Below are 19756 nucleotides of genomic sequence, written 5' to 3'. Positions count from 1 at the left end.
AAATTTGCGTACAAGGCTCACTTCCAGTGAACTCTACATTTTTATCAAAACACGTAGAACAGAAGTTTGAGTTTTTGAAGTGCAAAAAGAATTGTTTCACCTTCAGTAGCTTCACATAGAAGATTCTTCTTGGTTTCCCATCGCCTTTCTTTCCTGCCCTCTGAAATTTGGTAGTATTTATTCGAAAGTATAACCGCTAAGCAGAATAGTTGCTAAGTAGAGTCAGTTCATTTACGCATTGTGATTCCGCTGATGCTGTTTGATTTGGTTAGTCATTATTGGTATCTGGGCTTATTTCTGTGTAGGTATTTTTTCTTTCTCTCTGAATATTTATTTGCCACTGACATATCAAAAAGTTTCGAGACCCTTTTGTAATAATATGTAACAGAAAACTCAAAATGTTATAAGAGAATAATAAAATCATCTTTTAATATTGCTACTTTTAAACATCTACATTTAGTGCGAACAATAAATTCACGGATCAAATAGATGTACTATATGAATTGGTTTCTCACAGGTATTGCCCTTCATTTATCGCTGCATTGGATCCAAGCACCTCCCGTTTACTGGGAACACAATTATACACCTGGACTCTCATCCGGACATGCTGATTCCAAAATCCATGCCTGCAGACACTGTCTGGGACAAATATAAACTATTCAGGTAAGTGTTATTTAGTTGATACTGTTAAATCCTACTCTTTCTAGCAGACCGCACCATATGTTTAGGGTATTTTTCGCATGACGGCGTAACTGTTCAAGTATTCGAAAAGTATCCACTTCATTTTATGTTGTCCCTTCATTTCATGTTGCACTCTTCTATATTTTACGGTTGTTACTCTTTACATTGATTCATCGGTGTGATCCAACATTAATGGATTTCTGCGCCGTTTAGCAAAATAAATTACGTTTTTTCCGTTTAGGGAAATTTGCAGTATTCTTTTCTTTTCCTGGGCTTTTCTGTGTTTCCTTATTTTATCAATCAGTTTAAATATTCTGTCTATCACCCATAGTTTATTCACAGGTATCCTTCTTATACCTATGTTTGTCAGTCTAACTTCTGTGATACTATTTTTAGGGATTGAAATAAAAGTGCACCGAAATGAAATTAATGTGTCTATGAAGACAAATGCAGACAATAGTGAGAGTGAAACGATGAGTCACGTTAGAAAATGTGTTGAGGTACTTATGACGATTGCTCGGGGTAAGTAGGAAATTCGGGACCGAATTCCGATGGAGCAAAGCATTTTAATCGTCACTGCATATTCTTCACATTTGACGTCTTACAGTCCAATATCTGAGTTCGCAACATCTGTCCCATTATGATGTAACCCAGTCTCTCATAGTATTTTCCAAGTTTGTTTCCTTCTCTTGCTATGGTGAACAGTGTGCTTTCTATTGCTGTCGACTTAGCTATTCAGGCACAATTCATGACCCTTCCTCGCAATTTCAGTTCTGCTAGGAGTAGGCAAGCAAGGTATGCAGGAAAACTTATGTGCAGCTAAAACTCTTGGTGAAAGATTGCAGCTTTGCAGCTGGGAAAGGGGGTCGTGAGAAGCGTGTGGATATTTTGTGAGCTTTACGAGGATTTCCCGTGGAAGACCATAGTCCCAGTTCAAGCGCCCAGTTTTAAGCTCACGTGAAGTTTCATATTAGCGGCATGGGAGCTGATTTAGCAAACACAACTTGCTGCCATGACCCTGTTGAATGAGACCACTGGCAATTGTCGAATGTGTAAACATTCACTTGTAGATTGATATTGATACATACAGTGAACAATGCTGTTAGGAGACGCCTGAGATGTGTTATTTGTGTGAGCATAATCGTAAAGGAGCAGTTGGCTGACTTGAAGTGGGCCGAAGCGCCACCACTGTTGGGAGTCGCTTTGATTGCAGTGAGTGTGATACCACGGTTGAAGAAAGAAAGCATACAGGGACGGGGAAAAGTAAAAGAAACATTTATCTAATATGGGGAGGGCCACATTCGGCAAGTGAAGGAGTCTGAAACGTCCTTCGGATCGGTGTTTCTAAATCCTGTTCAACTGTAATTGTAATCTTACATTATTTACCGCAAAGAAACATGAGTTTCCCCGGAGATGGTAGAGACGTGTAACAACAGACTCGCCAAATAGGTTGAAACCTCTTCGCAACCACTTGGTGTACAAGAGGTTTGCGGTAGCAGCTCTACCATGGTTGTTCTGTTCATGTACTTCTCTGTGTACGTATACGAAACCTCTTCGCAACCACTTGGTGTACAAGAGGTTTGCGGTAGCAGCTCTACCATGGTTGTTCTGTTCATGTACTTCTCTGTGTACGTATACGAAATTCAGCTGCCACTTTCGTTGCAGCGGTTATAACACTGCCGGCTGCTATTAAATTAGCAGTACACCGATAATGTTACTCGTGTGACAGGAATTCGATTTGACCGTGAGTGTGTAGAATGGGTAAGATATCTATTTTCGTTTCTCGGAATATTGCTATTGAAAGAGAGCAACAGCAGAATGAACGGGATTCGAACCAAGATTCTATTAGTTATAAATTAACTGCAATTACCTACAAAGAAACGGTTGCCAGCCTGTTTAGGTAAAGTTGTATCAAGTACTAACACCGCTTGTAAAGAAAACTAACTACTAGTTGATACTGAAATTCTGTTTTGCAAATAAGACACAAAGCAGTAACGTAATCTAACACGCAGTGTAACAGTGGTTTGGCATGAACGGCACAGAAGTAATATTAAATGTTTTGACAGCAACTGGCTCCAGTAACACTATCTATATATTAGGTATATATGCATGAAAATATAAACACTATTACTTACAAAGGTGTACAATAATTATATCTTGGCCGGCCGGGGTGGCCGTGCGGTTCTAGGCGCTACAGTCTGGAACCGTGTGACCGCTACGGTCGCAGCTTCGAATCCTGCCTCGGGCATGGATGTGTGTGATGTCCTTAGGTTAGTTAGGTTTAAGCAGTTCTAAGTGCTCAGAGCCATTTGAATTATATCTTGTGCTGGTCCTTCAAGTTCCTAGCTAGTAAACTATGTCTGAATGATCTCAGTCTTATTCATGTAACTTTAATACTGTAATAGAATTTAAGCAAAACGCTTTAGATCATCTCTTTGCAATTGTTTTTCTGTGAAACTTTAACCTGTCTTTCGTGAAAAAACACGTGGAGTACTTAAAAAACAAGGCTCACTGAATAATTATGAAATTTACTACTCATCAAAAGTTTGTTATACAAAATCGTTACTTTTCATTTCAATAAAATACGATAGTCGGAAAAATTGCACCACATGGAAAAGGAACGTACCTCCGTAAATCACTAGAGATCATATATGAATCTTCGACACAAAGTTTAAACAATAAGCATTATTATTCTGATAAGAAACAAAATAACTGGATCATGCGATTATACAATAGCCAGCTGATAATTTGAGACGAAAGTGGTGCCTGTGGCAATCTCTTGTGGCTTCTCAAAAAGGCGGCAACAGTATTCATGGCTCTTGATGTATTCCAGCAAATTCTCTCCTTAGCGTTTGATTTTCGTAATATTGAGTTAACCAGTGCATGTCATGAATAATAAGTCAAATTGTTTCCACATCTGAGGCTGTATTATATAATCTTTCTGCTCTTCTTGCCTCATGCAGCACACAGATTGGAAGGAAAACTTTACACGGTAGTCGCTGACTGACCCTTAACAAAAAGAAGCCTTGTAGTTCGACCGCCAATACCACCTTTTCTATTCTTGCCGTGTGGGTTTCGTTGCAGAAGGACTTCCATCAATGTTTTATGTGATGGCAAACCAAAGTACCCTCTGCATGTACTAGTATTACTAGTAACGTTTCGACACTTTCGTTCCTTTACAGAACACCGCTTTTAAAATTACATTCACAGATTAATTATATGGACATAAAATGGCTCTGAGCACTATGGGACTTAACTTCTGAGGTCATCAGTCCCCTAGAACTTAGAACTACTTAAACCTAACTAACCTTAGGACGTCCCACACATCCATGCCCGAGGCAGGATTCGAACCTGCGACCGTAGCGGTCGCGCGGCTCAAGACTGTAGCGCCTAGAACCGCTCGGCCACTCCGGCCGGCTGTATGGACGTAAATAATGAATAAAACATTTATATCAAAAACACTTCCATTAAAGAACATGCTTGTATTGTATGGAACTGGGGGCCTAGAAACGACAGAGAGGCTTCGTCGATGCCGTAGCCCTCAGTGGTACAAAACCCCACAACAGGCTACAGCAGTCCACTCACCCCACCGACGCCTCACACCGAACCCAGGATTATTGTGCGATTCGGCCCCCACTGGACCCCCCCCCCCCCCCCCCGTCCCAGGAACGTCTCACACCAGACGAGTGTAACCCCAATGTTTGCGTGGTAGAGTAATTATGGTGTACGGGTAGGTGGAGAAAGTGTTTGCGCAGCAATCGCCGACATAGTGTAACTGAGGCGGAATGAGGGGAACCAGCCCGCATTCGCCGAGGCAGATGGAAAACCGCCTTAAAAACCATCCACAGACTGGCCGGCACACCGGACTTCGACACTAATCCGCCGGGCGGATTCGTGCCGGGGACCGACACGCCTTCCTGCCTGGAAAGCAGTGCGTGAGACCGCACGGTTAGCTGGGCGGGCAGAGCTTGGCTACACAAATGTCACGTTAAGTAGAAACAGGGAAAGAAGTCATCTAAGATAAATATAGGCAGTATCGATAATACACACATAAAAAAAGTTTTGCATCACCTCGGTTCCGAGAGTTCCAGAACCTATATACAAAACTGGAATAGAGATCAACATAAACATCATTTTCGCCCTTTTTTATTGCTTATGAGAAAAACACATTGCAAGTTGTACCACCATACAGCGAGACCTTCAGAGGTGGTGGTCCAGATTGCTGTACACCCCGGTACCTGTAATACCCAGTAGCATGTGCTCTTCCATTGATGCATGCCTTTATTCGTCGTGGCATACTATCCACAAGTTGATCAAGGCACTGTTGGTCCAGATTGTCCCACTCCTCAACGGCGATTCGGAGTAGATCCCTCAGAGTGGTTGGTAGGTCACGTCGTCCATAAACAGCCCTTTCAATCTATCTCAGGCATGTTTGATAGGGTTCATGTCTGGAGAACTTGCTGGCCACGCTAGTCGAGAGATGTCGTTACCCTGAAGGAAGTCATTCACAAGATGTGCACGATGGGGACGCGAATTGTCGTGCATGAAGATGAATGCCTCGCCAATATAGTTGCACTATCAGTCGGAGGGTGGCATTCACGTATCGTACAGCCATTACGGCGCGTTCCATGACCACCAGCCGCATACGTTGGCCCCACGTAATGCCACCCCAAAACAGCAGGGAACCTCCACCTTGCTGCACTCGCTGGACAGTGTGTCTAAGGCGTTCAGCCTGACCGTGTTGCCTCCAAACACGTCTCCGACGATTGTCTGGGTGAAGGCATATGTGACACTCATCGGTGAAGAGAACGTGGTGCCAATCCTGAGCGGTCCATTCAGCATGTTGTTGGGCCCATCTGTACCGCGCTGCATGGTGTCGTTGTTGCAAAGATGGATCTCGCCATAGACGTCGGTTGTGAAGTTACGCATCATGCAGCCTGTTGTGCACAGTTTGTGTCGTAGCACGACGTCCCGTGGCTGCACGAAAAGTATTATTCAACATGATGGCGTTGCTGTCAGGGTTCCTCCGAGCCATAATCCATAGGGAGCGGTCATCCACTGCGGTAGTAGCCCTTGGGCAGCCTGAGCGAGGCATGTCATCGACAGTTCCTGTCTCTCTGTATCTCCTCCATGTCCGAACAACATAGCTTTGGTTCACTCCTAGACGACTGGACAATTCACTTGTCGAGAGACCTTCCGGCACAAAGTTACAATGCGGAAGCGATCGAACCGCGGTATTGACCGTCTAGGCATGGTTGAACTACAGACAACACGAGCCGTGTACCTCGTTCCTGGTGGAATGACTGGAACTGATCGGCTGTCGGACACCCTCCGTCTAATATTCGCTGCTCATGCATTGTTGTTTACATCTTTGGGCGGGTTTAGTGATATCTCTGGACAGTCAAATGGACTGTGTCTGTGATAAAATATCCACAGTCAACGTTTATCTTCAGGAGTTGTGGGAGCCGGGGTGATGCAAAACCTTTTTTGGTGTATGTAGTATTATACGGTCTCGAGTAACAATCATCAATAATTCCACCATGGCACTTACATTTAGCACACGGGGCTGCCACTTCTGGACGCAGAAGCTGGGCTTCAAGTCGAACTGAGTTTGGATGATAGATACTGATAAGTCATTTCATGCTATTTGTACTCTGTGCCAGAATACGTGGCGACTGATTGTGTGCTTAAGCAACACATTACCAGATATATATGAAGACAGCAACCGTTCTCGAAAGAACAGAATACTGTTGATGACCGTGCAGCTTTTCCCTGGAATAAATGATGACTAACTATAGACCTTTGTCTATAAAGGTACATTACATATGTAGAATTGTGGACAGTTGGGAATGTGGGTCTCATGGGAAGCGTGCAAGGGATAAGTCCCTGCAGTCGCGCTATTCATCTGTGTCCTCAGTGGCTCAGATGGATAGAGCGTCTGCCATGTAAGCAGGAGATCCCGGGTTCGAGTCCCAGTCGGGGCACACATTTTCAGCTGTCCACATCGAGGTATATCAAAAACACCTGTCGGCAGCTGAGGGTTTCAGTTAGTCATCATTTACATTACCAGATGTTATCAGTGGGTGTGAGATATGATGAACGTGGTGATCAAGTCAACAGCCGAACACCCTGTGTACCGAGGCAGGACGGGACAGTACGTGCAGGTACGGTTTTGCGTTATACTGTTGTAAGATAACGTCTCGGAGATCTCGGAGATAGTGTGCTGTCATCAGCCGCAACACCTTATACATTTAGCAGCTGCTGTCACATACACCGGCTATGCAAACCAGAGACGATCGTGTTGTGTACGCAGTGGCGCCACATACGATCACGCCAAGTGCTGGTTCCATATGATAACCAAGAATGCAATCCGGCAATGTTCGTTCTCGTCGGAGCTTCCACATATGGATGCGTCCATTGTGATACTGTATGCAGAACCGGCAGTCGTCAGAAAAGGTGACGTGTTGCCACTCCTGTCCCTATTCCGGTCTCTGGACACCTCTCTTTGTTCTTTGTTGCCATATGAAGGGAAGCCACATAATAATGTGTGTGTGTGTGTGTGTGTGTGTGTGTGTGTGTGTGTGTGTGTGTGTGTGTGTGTGTGTGTGTGAAATCTTATGGGACTTAACTGCTAAGGTCGTCAGTCCCTAAGCTTACACACTACTTAACATAGCCGCTACAGTCTGGAACCGCGCGACCGCAACGGTCGCAGGTTCGAATCCTGCCTCGGGAATGGATGTGTGTGATGTCCTTAGGTTAGTTAGGTTTAAGTAGTTCTAAGTTCTAGGGTACTGATGACCTCAGCAGTTAAGTCCCATAGTGCTCAGGGCCATTTGAACCATTTGAACGTAACCTAAATTATCCTGAGGACAAACACACACACCCATGCCCGAGGGAGGACTCGAACCTCCGCCGGGATGAGCCGCACAGTCCATGACTGTAGCGCCTGAGACCGCTCGGCTAACCCAGCGCGGCGACGGGGAGCCACGACAGCGGTTGCCGTCTTCATGGTCAATGATGGTCCAGACGTCGCCGCACTGTCCGTGTGGGTATACGAAGTGCATTCTAGTTAAAACAACTCTGATTTTTTCCTCAGCACTGGGAACGGATAGAAACATTCGGTTTGTTTCAAAATACGTGTACAATCATTGTGAATGCGTGACAGAGATGACAGAACTGCAAGGCAGACAGAACTACAGCGGCAGCGTCTAGAGTGAGACTGAATTTGATACTTCACAAGGAGACGTTTTCATTACCACAACAGCGTGTAAACATTCGTTTTCTCCGTTTGCGTGGCGTGACATAGACATCGCCATTTGAGTAACTCATACGGTGATGGTGTCATGGATATGTCTAATGTGAGTCCGTACGTGCGGCAGTTCAAAGGAGACAGTACGCCGTGTGGGGAGAAACAAGACAATATCGTCCTTACACCAGCCTGTCTGACGACCTGATCGAGCAAGTGGAGAAAGTTGTTTCGGAGGATCGCCGAATGAGTGTGGGACACATCGCCTCCACAGTTGGCATTTCCGTGGGGAATCTGCAGACAGTCTTGCATGCAGACCTGAAAATGCGAAAAGTGTCCTCGTTCGGGTGCCACGAATGCTGACGGACGACCACAAAGCTACGCGCGCGGCTTGTTGCCAGACAATGTTGACGCGTGATGATAACATGAGCGATTGTGATAAGGACAAGACACGGTAGCCATTTTTCAGTCCTGAAACGAAGCGCCTGGTAGCTCAATGGAAGCACACAATTTCACAACCACAGAAAGTAATTAGAGTAAGCGCCGATGCTGAAATAATGACGGTGGCTATGTTCTGGGACAGCGATGGCGTAGTGCTTGCTCATTGTGTTTCAAAGAGCGCTACGGTGACAGGTGCATCCTACCAAGAAGATTTGAAGCACAAGATCCTTCCAGCATTGCGTGAAAAATAGCCAGGAAAGGCTGCACGTGTGCTCTTTCACAAAGACAAATCAACAGCGCATCGGGCGCACGCCACGCAGCAGTTTCTCCGTGATAACAACTTTGAAGTGAATTCTCATGCTCTCTACTCGCTTGACCTGGCTCCTGGCGATTTTTAGCTGTTTACAACGATGAAAGACAATCCTCTATGGTCGCATATTCACTAGCCGTGCCGCTATTGCTTCGGCGATTTTCCAGTGCTCAGATCAGACACCTAGAGAAGCGTTCGCAACGGACGTGAAACCATGGCACCGACGTTGTGAAAAGTGTTTGTTGCTGCAGAATGACACAAGTTTACAGCTATGTGTGATTAGTTTGCGCGAAAAAAATCGGAGGTGCTATAACTTGAATGCACGTCTTATATTTTGCTGCAAATTAGTCCATACACAGGCTCAAGGTGCGTCATGTGGCTATGTGGTGGTGCACGGCCACTAGTCGGGTGGGGCCACTGAAATCGTGCGCTGCGTTGAGTATTGCGTTCGTGAATCCATCGATTCTGTGTTCCCATGACAGGCCAGGGATGCCGACCAATATCGCGGAACGAGAAACTGCAATCACGATATTTGACGATCCTGCCGCTCTAGAACTCCGACTATCCTCCTTACAAGAGACATAACACGATCTTCTACCAAAAGGCAACATTTTAATGAGATTTCTGGCTGAGAAAACCACTGCACAATCTTTCCAACAAAATGTAGATGACGTCACTCCTGCCTACCAAGTGGTTGTAATTAAAGTGCAGCTATTTGTAGAGGTCCAATGTGGGCTGTAATTATCATTTTGCAGCGAAACTTGGTAGATATGCTGATGAATTAATGCGAAACAAATTTACGCTCTAAAAAAATTTGTTCAAATGTTGGCCACCGGGTGAAAATCTGGCGCTGTATGTAGGACAGATATCTATCATTTGAGAAGCCATAACGTGAGTGAACAGTATAGCTTTCGAGAAGAGGGACCGTGCACTATTAGTGAAACTGTTTTATGTGAACGGCAGCAATTACAGTGCTGCACTGAGAGAGTATCTAGCCGACTGAAAGGTCCGAGGAAGGGCCCGACGTCGTTATATGTTTTAAGGAAGATGATAATTAACTTCGAGAATACGGCTGAGCTTGCTGTGGCACCTGGAAGGGGCAGGCGTCCCATCCTGGTGGAGGTTATTGACAAGATTGTTGTTGCTGTAACTGAACATGCAGCACGTGCTCCGGGCAGTTCTGGTGCTCGTGCAGTGTCATGATAATTGTCCATCCCATCGTCGACAATATGGATAGTTTTGCGGTTATTTTACACTGCTACCCGCTCAAGACCCACACAGTGCAGCAACTGAAACCTCATGGCCCACAACAACGTTCTGTATTTGCTCTTCAGTCTTCTGGTATGGACCGAAGTTGATGGCATGTGGCCGGGAAATATTCTGTGCGGTGGCGGGGCACATTTTTCATTACAGGGTGCAGTGAACTGCTGAATTTGGGGTGTTGCTAAACTGCGTGTTATGCTTGAAGAGCCATTGCACTCGCCGTATGCACTGTTTGGTGTAGATTCACAACCACATTTATTCTCGGTCCGTTCTTTTTCGAAGAGAATACACCCAGAGGGTTCAAATGGTTCAAATGGCTCTGAGCACTATGGGACTTAACTACTTTGGTCATCAGTCCCCTAGAACTTAGAACTACTTAAACCTAAGTAACCTAAGGACATCACACACATTCATGCCCGAGGCAGGATTCGAACCTGCGACCGTAGCAGTCGCACGGTTCCGGACTGCGCGCCTAGAACCGCTAGACCACCCAGAGGGCCTATCAGGTGTATTGTGACGTCTGCACAGTATAAAGACTTGTACAGTATGTGATTCCTCCTTAGGAAGAGCGCAACTCTGTGTGGAAACCATAGTTTTCATGCTAGACGGGGCAACACCTCACGTCGCTCGCCCAGTCAAAGATCTGCTCAATGCAGTCTTCCACGAATGTGTTATCTCCAGAGGTTTTCCAGATGCATGACCTGTAAGATCACCTGATCTGAATCTTTCTAACTTTCGGCTCAGGGGTATCTAAAAAAACGCGTTAGCCAGAGGCATGTTCGGTCTGTACCTGATCTGAAGGCCAGTATACAGGAACAAATTGCTCAGATTCCACCAGAACTTCTGGGAGCAACTGTTGATCACGTCGTTTTACGGATGCAGCATCTCATCGACGTCTGCTGTGCTCATACTGAACAAATAGTATAAGCGGCAGCTAATGATAAAATCAACATTACACCTTTCTCACTTGTTATGCCCACAACCCATTCTTAATCTATTACAGATGAAAACATTTCTATACGGCTTTCTCACATTCACAGCGCCAGATTTGTATCTGGTCCCCAAAATTAGAACTAATTTTTTTCCAGCATAAATAGCTTCCGCATTAACGCATTACAATATACACCAAGTTTCGCTACCATACGGTAAATACAGCCCACACTGGACCTCTGTGGGTAGCTGCATCTTAATTACAATCACCCGGTACTTTGTTCGGTTACGCTGGAATACTAATGTAGTAGACCTCATGCAAGTTTGACATTTGTTGTAAGCCACCTTCATGGTTTGAAATGCCAGCAATGCAGATCTGACGGCGTCTAGAGACAACGAAAGAAACCAATTTCCTGTAACCGTACTCCGCACTGCTGCTAGCACCGGCGTGACTCTCGTATGCTACCCTGTGAGGCGACGCCCATTGTTTTATCAACGTCATATCCAGCCGTAGGCGAGGCGTACAGCCTTGGCGGCCTGGGCGAAAGACTCCCACGCCAAGTCTTTTGTCTTCCTGCGCCGGCTTTCCCGAGATGCCGCTTCCCGTCTGTCTCTTATTACATTGCAGGATCCGAACACACCTGGTAATAACTAACCTGACAAATGGCTAAGACAGATTAGAATGAAGCGAATATAGAGAACGTGGTTTATCGTCTTGGTATTGCGCAACCCTACATCGAATAACGGTGTTTGGTTTCTTCCTTGAGAGAAACTCTTGTAAGAAAATTTGAATTACGAAAACAAAACGTGTGTACTTAGTGAAGTGGCTTAGTGGTTAAGACATGGAAACTTTATTGGAGAGGCTCCTGGCTGAAATCCGCCTACAGCAACCCAGATTTAGGCTTTCGGTGATCGTGCAAAATGGCTTAAGGAGGACACTAGGATGATACTTTGAAAAATAATCGGCCTGTTTTCTCTTCGCGAATATTGCTTTTAAGCATTTCTCCATCACTGAAGGCTATCTGCCCGCATCTCGTGGTCGTGCGGTAGCGTTCTCGCTTCCCACGCCCAGGTTCCCGGGTTCGATTCCCGGCGGGGTCAGGGATTTTCTCTGCCTCGTGATGGCTGGGTGTTGCGTGATGTCCTTAGGTTAGTTAGGTTTAAGTAGTTCTAAGTTCTAGGGGACTGATGACCATAGATGTTAAGTCCCATAGTGCTCAGAGCCATTTGAACCATTTTTGAAGGCTATCTTTCCGGGGGATTAATACTATTTTCCTCTTATTTCATAGGCCCAGCCAGAGCGATGTACCTGCTCTTTCTTCTGAAGTGGTTGGGGGTCCTTCCTTCCTTGTGCCCACCCGAACCTGGCATAAGCTCCCTTCTTTGGGGATTACTTACCCATAACTCTTACTTGAAGTACCTCACCCTTCTTTACTACTACTTTATTCAGTACTTCAGTACTTCTCTCCTTTCACTTCACCTCATATTAAGGCTGCACCCCCCCTCTTCCCCCCACGAAACTCCAGCTTTTCCACTACGAGTTCTCCTGTCTATTTTCTTCACTGCAGAACTCCTTTTCCTTCTTAGCGTTGGCTTATCGTTTCTATATCAAGCTTATTAGTAGTATACCCTGTTCTATTCCTTTCTCCCCTTGAAACAATGACAAGCTAGCCCAAAATCATCTTAGTCTGTGCATTGTCTGTAGATGTATATACACACATCAAAAAAAATTTTGCATCATCCCAGTTCCCAGAACTCCTGAAGATAGACGTTTACTGTGAATATTGTATCACAGACACAGTCCCTTTGACTGTTCAGAGATGTCACTAAACCCGCCCAAAGATGTAAACAACAATGCATGGGGAGCGAATATTAGACGGTGGAGTTCCAACCGCCGATCAGTTCCAGTCCTTCCCCCAGGAAGGAGGTACACCGCTCGTGTTGTCAGTAGTGCAACAATGCCTAGAAGGTCAATACCGCGGTTCGATCGCGTCCACATTGTTACTTTGTGCCAGGAAGGGCTCTCAGCACGGGAAGTGTCCAGGCGTCTCGGAGTGAACCAAAGCGATGTTGTTTGGACATGGAGGAGATACAGAAAGACAGGAACTGTCGAAGACATGTTTCGCTCAGGCCGGAGGCTGCTACTGCAGTAGATGACCGCTACCTATGGATTATGGCTCGGAGGAACCCTAACAGCAACGCCACCTTGTTGAATAATGCCTTTCGTGCAGCGACAGGACGTCGTGTTACGACTCAAACTGAGCGCAATAGGCTGCATGATGCGCAATTTGACTCCCGACGTCCATGGCGACGTCCATCTTTGCATCTACGACACCATGCAGCGCGTTACAGATGGGCCCAACATCATGCCGAATGGACCGCTCAGGATTGGCATCACTTTCTCTTCACCGATGAGTGTCGCATATGTCTTCTCCCAGACAATCGTCGGAGACGTGTTTGGAGGCAACCCGGTCAGGCTGAACGCCTTAGATACTCTCCAGCGAGTGCAGCAACGTGGAGGTTCCCTGAGGTTTTGGGGTGGCATTACGTGGGGCCGATGTAACGGCTGTACGATACGTGAATGCCATCCACCGACCGATAGTGCAACCATATCGGCATCATATTAGCCAGGCATTCGTCTTCATGGACGACAATTCGCGCTACCATCGTGCACATCTTGTGAATGACTTCCTTCAGGATAACGACATTGCTCGTCTAGAGTGGCCAGCATGTTCTCCAGACATGAACCCTTTCGAACATGCCTGGGATTGATTGAAAAGGGCTGTTTATGGACGACGTGACCCACCAACCACTCTGAGGGATCTACGCCGAATCGCCGTTGAGGAGTGGGACAATCTGGACCAACAGTGCCTTGATGAACCTGTGGGTAGTATGCCACGACGAATACAGGCATGCATCAATGCAAGAGGACGTGCTACTAGGTATTAGAGGCACCGGTGTATCTGGATCACCACCTGCGAAGGTCTCGCTGTATGGTGGTACTACATGCAATGCGCGACTTTCATGAGCAATAAAAAGGACGGAAATTATGTTTCTGTTGATCTCTATTCCAATTTTCTGTACAGGTTCCGTGATGCTAACCTTTTTTTGATTTGTGTGTGTGTGTGTGTGTGTGTGTGTGTGTGTGTGTGTGTGTGTGTGTGTGTGCGCGCATGTGAGAGAGAGAAAGACTGAGAGAGAGAGAGAGAGAGAGAGAGAGAGAGAGAGAGAGAGGGGGGGGGGGAGACGTTTATTACGCACAAATCCCACACCTCCCTTATAAAAGTTAAACACAAACTCACACACAACACATCAAATTATTACAAAAGTTAACAAGAATCATATTTTGTCTATTAGTCGGTCAACGCTGATAGAGGTGATATCGCTGTCCATGATAAATGACACTTAAAAAAGAAAAAAAGATTCACATACAAACTGAACGTCTGTTTTTACCATACGATGGTAAGTAACCTATCTGTTTGGTCAGCGATTTTACAGTAAAGGATTATTTAACAGTTGATTAAATAACTGTTGACAGTACCTGTTTACACACTTTGATCATTAACAACTACCTTTATTATTGCTGGGCCGTGCGGGATTAGCCGAGCGGTCTCAGGCGCTACAGTCATGGACTGTGCGGCTAGTCCCGGCGGAGGTTCGAATCCTCCCTCGGGCATGGGTGTGTGTGTTTGTCCTTACAAGGGAACCTCCCCATCGCACCCCCCTCAGATTTAGTTATAAGTTGACACATTGATAGTCCTTGAAAAATTGAACACAGATCAATGGAGAAAACAGGAAGAAGTTTTGTGGAACTATGAAAAAAATAAGCAAAATATACAAGCTGAGTAGTCCATGCTGCGCGAGGTATGCAACATCAAGGAGAATCTGAGCTTACGAGCGCTGTGGTCCCGTGGTTAGCGTGAGTAGCTGCGGAACGAGAGGTCCTTGGTTCAAGTTTTCTCTCGAGTGAAAAGTTTAACTTTTTATTTTCAGACAATTATCAAAGTTCAGGCACTCACACATAATCAACTTCGCTCTCCAAAATTCCAGGACATGTTCAGATTTGCTTGGACATATGCAGGATTTGACGGTCTACACACGGAAACATTTGAAAACGTAAAAAACATATGTTTTGACAGAGCACAGCGAAAACTGTGCGAATGTGAAACTGTTGCATTCATTTGTTGCAGTTTATGTGAGAAACTCTTATGTTTTCATCACTTTTTGGGGAGTGATTATCACAGCCACAAGAAAACCTAAATCGGGCAAGGTAGAAGAATCTTTTTACCCATTCGCCAGGTGTGCAAGTTAGGTGGGTCGACAACATATTCCTGTCATGTGACGCACATGCCGTCACCAGTGTCGTATAGAATATATCAGACGTGTTTTCGTGTCGAGGAATCGGTTGACCTATGACCTTGCGATCAAATGTTTTCGGTTCCTATTGGAGAGGCACGTCCTTTCGTCTACGAATCGCACGGTTTTGCGGTGCGGTCGCAAAACACAGACACTAAACTTATTATAGTGAACAGAGACGTCAGTGAATGAACGGACAGATCGGTTGCGAAAATAAAGAAAGTAAAATATTCACTCGAGGGAAGACTCGAACCAACGACCTGTTGTTCCGCAGCTGCTCACTCTAACCACGGGACCACGGCGCTCCTCACCTCATGTTGTCCTCGATGTTGCCTATCTTCCTCATGGACTACTCAGTTTGTATATTTCGCTTATTTTTTCATAGTTCCACACAACTTCTTCCTGTTTTCTCGATTGATCTGTGTTCAGTTTTTCAAGGCCTATCCACTGCGTCAATTTATAACTAAATCTGAGGGGGGTGCGGTGGGAGGTTCCCTTCTTAGGATAGCTCGGAGTACGTTCCAAGGCTCGAACGTCTTGCTCGCTTGCATGCTATGGGTACTCAGTAGGGCTGATGGACAAGTGACATGAGATGCTACAAAAGCACCCTCATCGAGCAAAGTGGCGGGGTAGTAGCACACTGTGCTTGGTCGGTGCGGGGTTCAGTTCCCCGCTCGACTATCCACGGTTTTCCTAAATAGCTGAAGGTAAATGGAGGGCTATTTCCTTTGGATTGGACACGAATGATTTGCTTCTTGTTCCTTCCCCTTTACGAGTTTGTGCTGAATCTCTAACGACCTCACTGTCGATAGTGCATTAAACTTTAATCTTTTTACAAGCAACCACAAGTCCATGGATTCTTCTAGAAATTGTATTTACTCAATGTGGAAACGATGGCTTGTTTTCCTAATTGTACCTATCTATCATCTGTATGTTGATTTAGGGGAACAATCTGATACATATAATCAGAAAGTCTCGTTTGCTAGTTAGATTTTACGTTGAATACATCGCGGCATCAGCTTTTTTTGTAGCTCACATTTCTCCAGAATCAATTCCGCAGTTCCATTTGACTGGAAAAGAGCGCCCGTCACTCCCATTTATAAAAAAAGGGAGACGGTCGGAACCATAGAATTACGGACCAGTATCGCTTACCTGCGTTTGTTACAGGATTGTAGAACATTTTCGATGCTGAAATACAGTTCAAGACCAAAAACACGATGCACCACGAAAGAATTATCGGAACGGGGCGGAAATCAGTATATAGGACGTAGATGTGCCGACAACCAAATGTTTACCGTTTCAGAAAAATTGGATGATTTATTCAAGAGAAAGAACTCCACATATTTGGCAAGGCAGCAACGTGTTGGTCCACCTCTGGCTCTTCAGCAACCAGTTATTCGGATTGGCGTGGTAGAGTTGTTTGATGTTCATCTGAGGGACATGGTGCCAAATTCTGTCAAACTGGCGCGTTAGATCGCCAGATTCCCGAACTGGTTAGAGGGCCCTGCCCATAATGCTCCAGAAGTAATTTAGCTTAAGTAGTGTGTAAGCTTAGGGACTGATGACCTTAGCAGTCAAGTTCCATAGGATTTCACACACATTTGAACATTTTTTGAACATTTTTTGTTGTTGCTGTGTTTCTTTCTAAAGTTCATTTTAATGGTGTTTTATACTGCTTTAACAATCCAGTGTTATATAATCGCTTTTCTTTGATCTGTTTCTGGATCGACCAAGAGAATTGCTTTGGGGTGTGGTACATTTAAAACTTTGACAGGACCGCTACATCGATTGAAAACTTGTGTGTTTCGTTCTTCAAAAGTGAGCTATAGTGAACGTCCTTAATTAGTACGAATTCGGCCACATCAAAAGTAGGTGTCGTAGCTTTTTCTTGTTTACGCAGCCGTTTACCTGCTGCTCGATGTAAATTTTCTTTTACAACATCGTCTAAGTTTGCTCCATGTACTTTATTATCATCGTCTGGTCATTTAAATAATTTCAACATTGGCTCGCGTAGGAATTTACCTTGCATTATTCTATGGGAGGTAAACCAGTAAATAAATGTGGAAGTTCATTACGTATTACTTGGAATTCTGGTATTTTCTCTGCGTAAGTTGTATGTCTGAACGGTATTCCTACATAACCTATCAGTTTATTTCGTGGTACGTTCGCAAGGCAAGAGTTACTTCGCGCGTGATATTTCGAGCAATGTGCCTAAAATTTTCCCATGCTAGAAATCTTTAAAGGCCTTACTCTCAAACTGTGGGTCATTATCTGTCAACAACCTACGTGGCTTTCCTGTCTCAGAGAAATATTCCTTTAGACACTAATCACTTTCTCTGTGTTGGCATGCTTAATAGGATAGAGTTTAACATACTAAGCTAGTACAAATATATGTTACCTCGTTCGCCCCCTCTACTCGTTGGTAATTGCCCGAAGAAATCAGCAGCCGTGTGCTCATGTAAGCCTGTAGGTACTATCGGATATAACTTATGCGTTATCGCTTGATTGTTATTTTTCATTTTTTGGCAAGTTACACATGTACGCAGTACAGACAGTACTTTTTTACTAAAGTTCTTAAAGTAGTAAAATTTATCGTATATTGAACTCATTTTCGTACCCCAAAGTGTCCATCCCCTTGATGAATAAACGTAATTAAATCAGCTTCTACAGATTTCAGTATACACAGTCTCCATTTGGGTTTAATTTTCTTTACTCTCCAAAACAAATCTATCTTTCTAGAGTTTTTCCACTTTTGTAGTAATGCCCGAGAACACTCGCCATAAGTACGTTGGATGCGCTTCCACATCTGGTTTAAACTTTGGAAAATGCTTATAAATGTTCATTCCGCTTCCCAACTTTAATTTCTCTAATAGTTCTGTTGCATGGAAAGATTTGCCTTTAAGGTGACTTTTTGTTAATTCTCTTCTAGTTTTTGCCAGTTCGTCCCATAGTTCTTTAAACTCATTGGTGGTGTTAGTGACTTCCTCCCCTGAAAGCTGCCCATTTCCTACAGTGAGTGAAGTTTCCTGAAATTCTTGATCTATCAGTGCTGGCATTTTTCTTCCAAACTTGAATGTATCTCGTATGAATAAAAGGAATCTGTGTAGTCGCTTCTCTATTCTAAAATTTCTCTGCACGCTTGCGCATCTGACATGTAATCTTTTATCCACTTACATTTTGTTTCTGGAAGGTTGCGTAAACTATCTACGTCTGTATGCAAATATTTAATATGTTCATGTATCTCTTTGGGAACTAAGTCACATTGTTTCAAGACTTCGGTGTGTATTTCTTCTCTTGACAAGTTGAATCTTTCATGTAGCTTAATTCCTAAATGCGCCCCTAACGCTTCATGAGTGTCTGTAATCTGAGTTTCTAATTCTTGTCGCAGTCTGTTTTGGTTTTCCATTACTTGCTCACGAGTGTTTTTAATCTGAGTTTCTAAGTGTGAAAATTTTCATTTGACTGCCTCTGTATTTCTTCCTGTCTTTGTAATAACATTTCCATATTAACCTCTGTCGACATTTTCCTTTCTATCACTGGCATAAAAAAAAACACAAATATTGCCGAATCACCGCACTACACCCACAAAAACAATTTTGAAATGAAACACTGGTTTAGCTCCCTCGTAGTGGTATTGCGTGAGGGCGATGGTCTGGCCGTCGATGAATGTGTGATGGTGTGATGACTACTCAGTGGTTTAGACTGCATGCTGGCGTAGCGATGGTGTAGACCGTGCCCTGGCGTTGGATCAGCCGTCGACGGCTGCGGGCTCGCCTTGGCGGGCCGTCTACGGCTGCGTGTTTCGTCGTTTTGGAAGATGCTGTAAGCCAAGGTGCATCGACGTTATTGTTTATGTTCTACATTTACATCCATACTCCGAAAGCCACCTGACGGTGTGTGGCCCTTGGTAGCATGGTTTCTCCATGCTGATTTATTGCAGAATTTCTTCCTTTCCATCTGTATTTTGTCTGCCACTTTTCACTTATAACCATACGGTCGCCACGTGGGGTGGTGTTAGTTTCAAATGACTGCTGTATTTAGCTAGTGTGTCGATGTTTTGACTGCTTGAGCAACGTTTTCCCTAGACCGATTACTCCGTGCAGCTACACCTAACACCACCGCCTTATCACTCCTTCATTAGATTGGTGTAGATATTCAGCCTTGAAATTCTAGTGATTCACCTCAGGGTCCAGCTATGCTGTGTCCTGTTCCTCCTCGGCATCGAACTTCTTTCTTCCCTGCAGATTTCGGGTCAATTCTAGTGTCCGATACCACCCGTCAGCTTTGACCAATGACGTAATGTGTGATGTTATTTTGTTTGTGCCGCAGATTGCTGTCGATGAACGTTAAATGATTTCTCTGGATTTCCTCGTTGCGCTTGTATATTAAAAATTCGATGTAGATTGTTTTGTTTTCATCTCGTAATTTGTTTTCAGCAGCTTTTGTTAATGGAAGTAGTCGTGATTTGTAAGTAGTCGTGATTTATAAGATCTTGATTTCTCACGTTGTTCGATATGGATGAGTCAATT

General features: G+C 44.5%; 1 protein-coding gene across 1 annotated transcript in view; it reads left to right on the top strand.

Annotated features, from left to right (window-relative positions):
• Nucleotides 1–19756, top strand: part of LOC126252334 (UPF0489 protein C5orf22 homolog) — a 165360-nt gene that overhangs the window by 98315 nt on the left and 47289 nt on the right. The window contains exon 2 of the mRNA XM_049953221.1: nt 518–663. Within this exon, the coding sequence (XP_049809178.1) occupies nt 518–663 (146 nt within the window). The remainder of the gene's footprint in view (nt 1–517; nt 664–19756) is intronic.

This window comes from Schistocerca nitens, chromosome 4 (genome assembly GCF_023898315.1).
Source record: "Schistocerca nitens isolate TAMUIC-IGC-003100 chromosome 4, iqSchNite1.1, whole genome shotgun sequence".
Taxonomy (NCBI): domain Eukaryota; kingdom Metazoa; phylum Arthropoda; class Insecta; order Orthoptera; family Acrididae; genus Schistocerca; species Schistocerca nitens.
The sequence above is the reverse complement of the archived record's forward strand: the minus strand, read 5'-3'. Positions and strand labels throughout refer to the sequence as shown.